This window comes from Chenopodium album, chromosome 8, assembly GCF_948465745.1.
Source record: "Chenopodium album chromosome 8, dcCheAlbu1.1, whole genome shotgun sequence".
In the NCBI taxonomy this organism is placed as follows: Eukaryota; Viridiplantae; Streptophyta; class Magnoliopsida; order Caryophyllales; family Amaranthaceae; genus Chenopodium; species Chenopodium album.
Genome location: NC_137841.1, coordinates 74,095,356 through 74,105,397, shown reverse-complemented (window position 1 = coordinate 74,105,397; position 10,042 = coordinate 74,095,356). Strand labels below are relative to the sequence as shown.

The window sequence follows — 10,042 nt, the reverse complement described above, 5'->3', positions numbered from 1 at the left end:
AAAGATCAAGGACTATATTTTATAATTAACATTAATACTTGAAAATCACACACTTTAAGCAGCAGAAATGTCAATAGACTTAACTTGAGGCTTCTTCTCCTCAGCTTTAGGAATAGTAACAGTAAGAACACCATTCTCCATATTCGCCTTGATCTCCTCCATCTTGGCATTCTCCGGCAGCCTGAATCTCCTTAAGAACTTTCCAGAACTCCGCTCGACGCGGTGCCACTTGTCATTCTTTTCCTCCTGCTCTCTGTTTCTCTCACCGCTGATCTGGAGCACCTTCCCGTCTTCCACCTCAACCTTGACCTCCTCCTTCTTCAGCCCGGGTAAATCCGCCTTGAATACATGGGCCTCCGGAGTCTCTTTCCAGTCAATTCGGGTGTTCACAAATGCAGCCGTGTCGCCACCGGTGGAAGAGAGTGATCGAGAGGTGGTGTTGTTGAAGGGAAAATCATGGAAAGGGTCGAATAAATCGAGAGAAAATGGATCGAAGACATTGCTTCGTCGGTTTCCGAAAAAGCTTGGAATCAGCGACATTGTTTCTTTCAGTGATTTCGATTGATCGTTATTTTGATAGAAGAATTGTTGAATTATATCTGATGAAGAGATTGGATGACCTTTGGAGGTTATTTATAGGTGATAAATCGAAAGTTCTAGTTAGTTCTGAGAATGTTATAGAATTTGAATGGGTGTTATCAAAAACTGCCGGGAAAACATAGTGAAGGAAGATTGGAGGGATTTCAAGCATTTTCTAGAATATTCACTCTCTTAAATAATGGAGATTATATTTGGGCTTACGAATCACTCGTGTTTTCCTTGGGCTATGGCCCATCAATAGTTCAATACGATGCAGTGCAGACAATAGGCCATTTATTTCATTATGTACTATAGCATCACTAAATTTTGATAGTAGTTGTGTAACAAATTAGTTTTAGGTATATACTTCCTCCATTTCTATTTAGTTGACACGTTTGATTTAGGCACATATATTAATAAGAGGAGAAATAGTGAGAGAGAATGAAAAAGAAGTGGGGTAGCTTGTACTCCCTCCGTTTTTAAATACTTGCTCCATTTCTCCATGCGCAGAGTTTTAGGAGAAATTGGAGAAAATAGTAATATATGGAGTGGGGTAGATGTAAGAATAAAAAATTGTAAAAAGCAAAAATAGTGGAGAGGATTGGAGGAGAGAAGATATGTGGTGAGTCTACTAGGTGAGAGATATTAGTTAAATATTGTAAAAGCTTTCCAAATAAGGAAATAGAGCAAGTATTTAAAAACGGCCAAAAAAGAAAAGTGGAGCATGTATTTAAAAACGGAGGGGGTAAATGCAAGGTAAAAAAGTTACCCCAAAAGAAAATGTGTCAACTAAAAAAAAAACTTTCTAAAAAGGAATACGTGTCAAGTAAAAAGAAACGGAGGTAGTATGTGTATATTCAAAATATCATTTTTTTTTTTCTTCAAATTTACTAGTATATAGATTGTTTGAGTAAAATAATGGTCAAATTTCTAAATGAAAAATTTTAAATTTAAACTAATGTATCTCCAAAAAAACAGACGAGCATAGTTAGACCACTCTCATTCATGAGGGAAAATAAAAAATGTCATTATCTCTCTACCCACTTTCTCACTCTTCTTTTCCATTTTTTCTCATGGGCATTTTATTTTTAGAACTTCTCACACACTCATGGGCTAAAATAAAACCCCACACCACTCTCTCTCTACTATTTCTCTCTCCTACCCACACACTCATGGTTCTTTGTTTCTATTTTCAAACTTTGTTTTTCTTTTTTTTTTTTCAATTTATCATGCATGGCCCACCATTACTGTAGCATTTCATTTTGCCATTGCTGTGGGCAAATGCCCAATTCCTTATGGTCATTTTTTTTAATGCCTATGAATGTGGTACTAAAATACTCATTTTTTTCACATAATTCTCCTCATGGGCAAAAATATGCCCATGAGTGAGAGTGCTCTTAGATTGACTTACAAAAAGATACATAGTATAAAACTTATACCATTCTTTTTTAATTATGAAATTTTGTGAACAACACATGTTTTAGTAATTACTAATAACCATAGGATTTCTTTGCAAAATTAAATAAGAATCCATTATCATTCCTTCAAATTATAATTACTTACCAAACATATCGTGTGAGTAATAATTTGGATAACATACGCATTCGTGTGAGGTAAAAATGAACCACATCAATACTACAAAAACAGGGTAAGAAAACGGTGTATTTTGCCTAAGGGAGTGTTTCAGACACTTTTTAGACTCAGGAGAACTGTTAAGACTGGCATTCTTCAAAGAGTCTAAACCTAAGAGAGCAGTTTAAGACATCAACACATTCTTTTTAGGGGGTGGGAGACTGGAAAGCTAAGAGAGTGGTCGGTCTCGTTCCCTTCTAATCTTCTTTTAAAAAAAAAAAGGTTGGAGCAAATGACTAGTTGGGACTAACAAAAGCATATAACCCTCAAAGTTCAGATTACCCAAAGTTGAGATCATTTAAAATAACTTAAAATTGGGATTAATTTTACCAATTTATTCTATAAATATTAATATTCGGATTTTAAAAAGTACTTCATATATGATTTTGAAACAGTCAAAAGTTCAAATATTTGCTCACTTTTTATTTGTTCTACATATAGTACAATTTTTGGATTTAATTAGATAATCATGGGTAAAATGGATATTTGTGAGTGACTGGTTTTTTTTAAAAAAAAAATAATTGTAAACGAGGTCCAGCCGTATATAATTAGACTGTACCGGAAAAATAATCCAGTCTGGTCTTCTGACTCACTGATCAAACTGTTAATCCAGTCCAGGACCCTTCCGGGTCTGGTCCGGTTTTGGACCGGCTGCCTGGCTCTCTCTATTTGCCTTGCTCTCTCCCTATTATAGTTATAGAGCTAGAATATACCCTCTGCCCTTGATTTTTATCATACATCTAATTGTTTTTTACTCCTATGATCAATGATCAATCAATGACCACATATGCACGCCAAATTCATCTACCCAAACCAACAAAAATCACAATACTCTGAACCACAATTCTGCATTCATCACACAGCTAATATCCATTCCCACCAATTCAAAATGATCTACAAACCCAAAGTCCATAACATTTCTTTTAAAAAAAACAATATTACAAATTAAGTACCCAAAATAATGAAAAAGATGTTCAGCTTGTTTGTACTAGACCAACAAATCCCCGAACCTTGTCAGCGACTGCAGTTGAAAGGTGGGTGACTGGGTTGAGTTTCCACAATCTACATTACATTTAGAGAAAAATATTTAATACAAGATTTAAAAAATAAAAATAACCAGAGTGCTTAACAAATAAGCAAAATTATAAGATTAATTCAGTAACCGATGATAGTTAAAATTAGCACATGTGAGAAATCGACCTGCTATAACCAAGCCCATCCTTCGATTCATACCTCCCTAATGCCAAGCTCATCAACACTATCCCTCCCCCCTGCCCCTGCCATTTCCATTTGTCTAATTGGTCTTATTCAAGCTTTCCTACTAGCCTTGATTTATCCCATGCAGTGGCAAGATGAATTACTAATAGTTGTTCTGAATCAGTTAATATGAACTCAAGGGATTAACACCTTGGTAGTAGAACATGATATGCATTAATATATCCTACGGAGTACTTAACTTTTTACTTCCAAAAAAAAAAACACTAGCCTTAGTTTAGGATACCCTAATGTCAGCAAAAGACAAACGGTCACCCTTAATGGAAAATTTGAGAAGGGATTAACACCTTGGTAGTAGAACATGATATGCATTAATATATCCTACGGAGTACTTAACATTTTACTTCCAAAAAAAAAAAACACTAGCCTTAGTTTAGGATACCCTAATGTCAGCAAAAGACAAACGGTCACCCTTAATGGAAAATTTGAGAATCGCTCCCGATCATTTAGATACACGTCATCAAAGAAACAATATTCAACATAATCAACAACAACAAAACCTTGGTCCTAAAACAATATGGTTTAAGGTTTGAAAAAACTTAACAAAATTAGAGTAAATAAGATACGCTTATGGAAGAAAAGTTTGCAAAACATAGTTGAAAGGAAAAGGAATTAGAAGGAAATAAAATGCAAAATTTACAAATAACAATGTAAAAATTTGTTATGGACGACGAATATTAGAATGTGTACCTCGTGAAAAGTCTGTTCACCAATGAAGGGCTAAGATACTAGCTTTTTTTTCTTCTCGTTCTTAAAGTTCGGCCTTTTTTTGCAACTGTCTGGGACACAGGGACACAGCTTTTCTCAAGCTCAACATGGAGGCGGGCCTGAGGCTCAGAAGAAACCAGTGGCTCACAATGGAGGGCCTGAGGCTCAGAAGAAACCGAGGGATCAGGCACATTTTGCCCATTACCAGAGAATGGGCCACCATTCCCAAATGGGCCACCACTTCCAAATGGGCCACCATTCCCAAATGGGCCACCATTCCCAAGTGGGCCACCACTTCCAAATGGGCCACCATTCCCAAATGGGCCACCACTTCCAAATGGGCCACCATTCCCAAATGGGAAACCATTCCCGAATGGGCCACCACTCCCGAATGGGCTACCATTCCCAAATGGGTTAAGCTGACCAAAGCCACCCCATGGACCACTTGGTCCACTAAATTGCCCGCCCAAACCACCAAATTGACCAGATTGGCTATTGTTACCATTAGATTGGCCAAAGCCAAACCCGGATCCACCAGCCATGAGCTGTCTCATTTGCTCTGGGTTGGGCTGCATGATAGCCGGTTGGTTACATGCCATGAAATAAGCCATCATAAAATTTTGCATGTTTGCCATTCTTGTCACTTGAGATTGCAATGCTTGAATTTGATCCAGCATTTGACCAACTTTTGGTCTCCCAGCAAACCCAAAATACTCCTTATTCGAGATGCCTGATCCAACACCCCTAACACAACCACCATGCTCAGGCTTCTTCAATACTTTTGCTAGAATATCATCTCGGCCCGTAGCAGACAAATCACCTTTTTTAGCTTGGGCATCTAGGGTTTTCTAACATTAAATAATGAATAACCAAATCAAGTTAGCAAATGGTCAATGTTTTTGAGAATTTGCAAGTTGCAGGATCTTACAATTGCTTCAGCGATTTCAATATCACCGGGTGCATAGGTTTGATCTGCTTTATTTTCATGAGCTTTAAGCCAAGTCAAATGTCGAGGCACCTTATCAATGTGGATCCCCTGCGCTTCGAATTCTTTTGCCTAACATTACACAAGTTAATCAGGTGTAACAGCTAAAATCCACATAGTTCCAATCAAACAAATCAATCAAACTTACAATCTCTTGTTCAAAATGCTGGTACCCTTTTCGCCCCCCTCGGTACCTTGATGTCTTCATATTTGCCTTTTCTCGGTTCCTTTCACTCAATTCCTTTTCATGTAATTTAATTCAACTTTAATACACATATGAAACAATATATTTAAGACAAATATTATACAGAATATATGGAATAATACCTTAAACTTATCACTAGTACAATATGCAGTGAACTTTTCCCAATCATTTTGAGATATAAAGGAATATTTTAATGGCACCTTCTTTCTTATCATTCCAGACCTTTTGTAAAGGTAATTCTTCACCAATCTAGCTTTAAAAGCTCTCCATCGCTCAGCAGCTCGCCTTAAAATCCATTTTCTTCGATCAGGCAAAACAATGAATCCTTTCTGCAAGACACATATGCATTACTGGTGCGTACAAAAAATAAAAAATATCTAAGGTAAAATCATATGCTCACCGTAATGTCATCATACACTTCATTCAGGACTTCTGCTGGAACATGGGACCACTCCTCATAGGTGATGCTAACTCGCTCACGTACAATTACACCAATTAATGTGGCAAAAATGGGTCGGTGATCCCCACAAGGAATTTTTGCTGCATTCCATTCCAAGCGAATTTTCTCTCCTTTCTGAATGACCTTCCTTACCGTTGCAAGTACAGTACGACCCCTTGTATTCTCATGATCAGAGTCTGAGTCAGAAGCTGAGTCTGAGTTTGACGCTATTTCAACTTGTCCTGACGTTACTTCAGCAATTACTTGAGCAATTTGTTCTGACGTCATTTCAACACCTTGTCTTGATGTTACTTCAGCAACTTGTCCTGATGCTACTACAGCAGCTTGTCCTGATGCTGCTTCAGCAGCTTGGCCTGAAGCTACTTCAGCAGCTTGTCCTGAAGCTACTTCAGCAGCTTGTCCTGAAGCTACTTCAGCAAGTCTTCTCTTTTTTAATTTTGCCATTAACCTAAGATTGAAATTTTAGAAGAAATCAAAACCAAAATTAAAACTACAAGCAAACAAAAGGATGTGAACTTAAAAGCAACAGTAGTAGCACGAAGGAATGGTAACAGTAATCCTCAGAAATCAGAAGATGATAACAAAGCGAATTGATCCCAGCAAAAACAAGGGAGTGCAGGGTTGAAATTTTTGGAGTGAATTAAAACAAAGCCACAGCCGGTCAGCCGGTCAAATTATCATCATACTTTGACACAAGATCATTAATGCATAATTGAAGTTTCACAATAACATTTTTTAGTTTTGTAATGATGCACGGGTACGGCTCTGGGCTGCCGTCTCCCGTACCCGAAACGTCTCGGAGACGGGTACGCGACGGGGACGGCTAGGATACGTCCCCAATCCGTCCCCATCAAAAGTGGTACGGCACGTCATTTTGGGGACGGCTAGGGTCTTGATCGGATACGTTTCGGGTACAGGAAATCCAAATTTCCGCCGTACCCAAGAAGCCCAGCCCAATTTTTTTTAAAAAAAAAAACCCAAATCAGAACAAAACTTATCTCATACTCGATTTCCCCCAATTCTCACAAACCCTAAAACTTCGAACTCCTTCATCTTCTCCTTCCCTGTGCGATTTGATTGACGGCGGCGACCCGGAGACTCGCCTGGAGGCTGCAACAACCGACGCCTGGTTCAAGGCGGCGCCGGAGACCCACCTTCTTCTTCGCTGGAGACCCACCTGCGAGGCTTCCTGCTTTTCTGAGTTCTTTCTTTCTTTCTGACTCTCTTCTTTCTTTCTTTCTGTAAGTCTTTTGTTTTCTTTTTTAATTGTTTTTATTTGTTGTTGATAATATAGTGAATTGTAGTGACATTAAATGAGAATGTCAGTAGGTAATTTTTTCATGTGTTCATGTGTTGTTTCCTTTTTTAATTGTTTCCCCTTTCTGATTAGTTGAATTTACCACTTTTATTTATGGATTTTTTTTTTAAATGGATTTTTTTTTAAATGGATTTTTTTTTGCCGTATCCGAGCCGTACCCGTATCTTGATTTTTTTTTTTTGCCGTATCCAGTCCCCGTACCCGTACCCGTTTTTGTCCCCGTATCCGTATCAGTGCAACCTAGCCCACAAATAATAAAATGTATTTGAAGGTAATAATGTCGAAAGAAAACACGTAATCAATCATTGCATCATAGAAAGAATCAACAAGAACAGTAGAAAACAAAGCTCAGCCATTAAAACAATAGGATTAAAAAGAATTATAAGAGCATTAAACACCCAAATAAAGGCAGTGATATTATAAGCAACCCTGCAACTGTATCAACCTTCAGTTTTAAAAGGGATGAGGCATACCAAGGCGCAAAAAAAAAGGGTATTGAGCGCCTTTTGTAGGTGAAGCACACTTTATTTATGTAAGAGAAAAAAAAACAATTAAATAAGTCTAGAAAAAAAAAAAAAAAAATTATGAAGAAAAGATGGAAGGGTCATGTGATCAATAGCTAGGGTTCTTCTAATGGAATTGGGGGATACAGGATTTCTTTCTCCTCTATTACCTCAAGCCATTGTTAGAGATTGATAGCCTAAAGCTATTGAGAGTGATAGCCTCAAGCTATTAGCCTATCTTATAAACCTTTTGCCATTTTCAATCAATATTCAAGCTTTAATCTTTATTTACTGACATTGTCAAATCTGAAATACAAAGCCAGAAAATCATGCCAGAACCCTAATAGATCAAATGAGAAAAAGAGATTATATAAAAGGGCAGTTCATGACTACAAAAAAAATGGCAGAAATAGTAAGTCACATAAAATTCATCTTTATATGTTCAGATAATATGCTAAGACTCAAATTGCCCTCCAAACATCATACCATCCACATTAATTTACAGCAAATTAAATTTGCAGCATTCGAAATTACGATACCCGGTGCGCATCTAAGCAGTCTAATCAAGGTTATAACACCATTTTTGACAAATTTGAGAACTTCCTAGAAATTCAGCAAGTCAATCATCATCATACGTAATCAACCAAAAAAATACTCCAATTAAGTAGTTAAAAGAAAGAAACGAGACAGTATTAAAGCTTAGATCACTAAAATAAAGCATTTTAAAACGCAAACAAAAAAAACCTAAGAAAATACCCAAATTTGCAGCAAACCCACATAAAATCCAAACAAATTACAAAATAAGTACAATTGAGAAGAATTAAAGTAAGCACCTGTAGAAGACTTAAGTGAAAGCCTTTAATGGCGGCAGATGAGACGAATCACTAACAATTAGAGCTGAAATTCAAGGAAATGGAAGAGCAAAAGAATTAGGGTTACAATTGAATTATATAAAATGAAGAAGTAAAGGAGAGAAGGGATGAAATTCAGTGTTACCGGAGCAAGATTGTAGTACGGCGATAGCAACGGCAGTCTGTGGTGGCTGGATTTGTAAGAGAGTGAAATCAGGGGCAAAGTCATGTACTACGGACTCCGGAGTAGTTTGTTTTTCGACTTTCGATTATTTTTGGGGGGATTGTATTTCAGTTTTGAGAGGGTGTAAATTTTTCGTGGTCTTTTTTTCTTTTTTTTTTTTTTTTAATTATAATCACACAATCGTTTTAGTTTTTCTTTTTTCCAAAATTGTAGAGGTGATCAATAGTCGGGCCGGGCCGAGGTCACAAAAATTTGCCCATTTCTCAGGCCAGGTCGGGTTGGGCCAAACTTTGGGCTGGAAAACTTGTGCCCAAACCCGTCCAAACTAGTCAGGCTTTTCGGGCCAATTTCGGGTCGGGCCAAAAACATCAACTAAAAATGAAAAAATCCATTTCCCAAACCCGTCCAAACTTTTTTAAAAATTGGGCCGAACTTGACCTGATTTCGGGCAGAAAATTCTGCCCAAAACCCGCCCAAAATCGGGCCGGGCTCAGTGTGATCAGCTCTGCAACTTTGTACAATCATCAACAATTACTGTTGAGTTTTGACCATTAATATTGAGATTGCCCAGGTTACTCATTTTATATAACAACTAGTGAATGGCCCGAACGTTGTCCTCGATTTATTTTTGAAATTGTATAACTGCTAATCTTTTAAAAGGCATTTAATAATAGAGTATGTGTTTTCAGTACTTTTGTATTATAGTTATAGTATTAGTTTATTTGCGTGCAAGATTGGGGCATAAGTGGCAATTAGCTTAGATGGTTAAACAAAAATCTTTCTTCTAAGAGATTGAGCGTTTAAACTTTCGTTGTCCATTTTTTTTCTTTTAATTTAGTTGAAACAACACGGAGTATTGTTGGTTGCGTTGGATGATGAGCATGTTGAAGAATTAAGTGGGTAATGTGGCAGATTGAAGAATTGAGTACGTGACCAACTCCATTTTTCTCCTCTTTACACCATTTTCAATTATAACTCTCAGTATACCATTAAAGCAACTCCAGCTTTCTTCTCATGCACCACCATTTTCACCGTTGTCTTCCTGGCGGCGAAAACTTACACTTTGTTTGGATAGGAAGAAATGGAAGGAAAAGAAGAGAAGAGAAATGGAGGGGGACAAAATCTCTTGTTTGAGTAAAAGATTGGGGGAAGGAAGAGGAAGGAGAGGGAGGGATCCATTGGAGAGATTTGAAGGGAAAATGGAGCTCACCTCCCCCTCCCTTTCTTTTCCCTTCCCTTCCTCCATTTTCCCTCCCCTTCTTTTCCTTCCTTCTTTGCTATCCAAACAAAGCGTAAAACTCTAAGAAAAATGAGGAAAAATAGCATGGTTAATCCCGACAGG

General features: G+C 37.5%; 2 protein-coding genes across 3 annotated transcripts; both read right to left on the bottom strand.

Moving 5' to 3' along the window:
• On the bottom strand, nt 1–552 carry LOC145556650 (17.8 kDa class I heat shock protein-like). Its single transcript, XM_081618302.1, has one exon. The coding sequence runs from the start codon at nt 538–540 to the stop codon at nt 55–57; it is 486 nt and encodes a 161-aa protein (XP_081474428.1). The 5' UTR covers nt 541–552; the 3' UTR covers nt 1–54.
• Nucleotides 553–3,045: 2,493 nt separating this feature from the next.
• On the bottom strand, nt 3,046–8,837 carry LOC145642382 (uncharacterized). 2 transcript variants are annotated; one of them, XM_081693549.1, is made up of 9 exons: nt 8,662–8,837; nt 8,499–8,562; nt 6,244–6,292; nt 5,785–6,195; nt 5,507–5,713; nt 5,328–5,420; nt 5,123–5,251; nt 4,177–5,042; nt 3,046–3,273 (listed from the first exon to the last, which is right to left on the bottom strand). In XM_081693549.1, exons 3-8 carry the CDS (start codon nt 6,286–6,288, stop codon nt 4,215–4,217), a joined length of 1,713 nt encoding a protein of 570 aa, XP_081549675.1. In that variant the 5' UTR covers nt 6,289–6,292; nt 8,499–8,562; nt 8,662–8,837; the 3' UTR covers nt 3,046–3,273; nt 4,177–4,214. The 2 variants fall into 2 exon arrangements, with proteins under 2 accessions (XP_081549675.1, XP_081549674.1); XM_081693548.1 differs by having other exon boundaries at nt 5,785–6,292.
• Nucleotides 8,838–10,042: the final 1,205 nt, after the last annotated feature.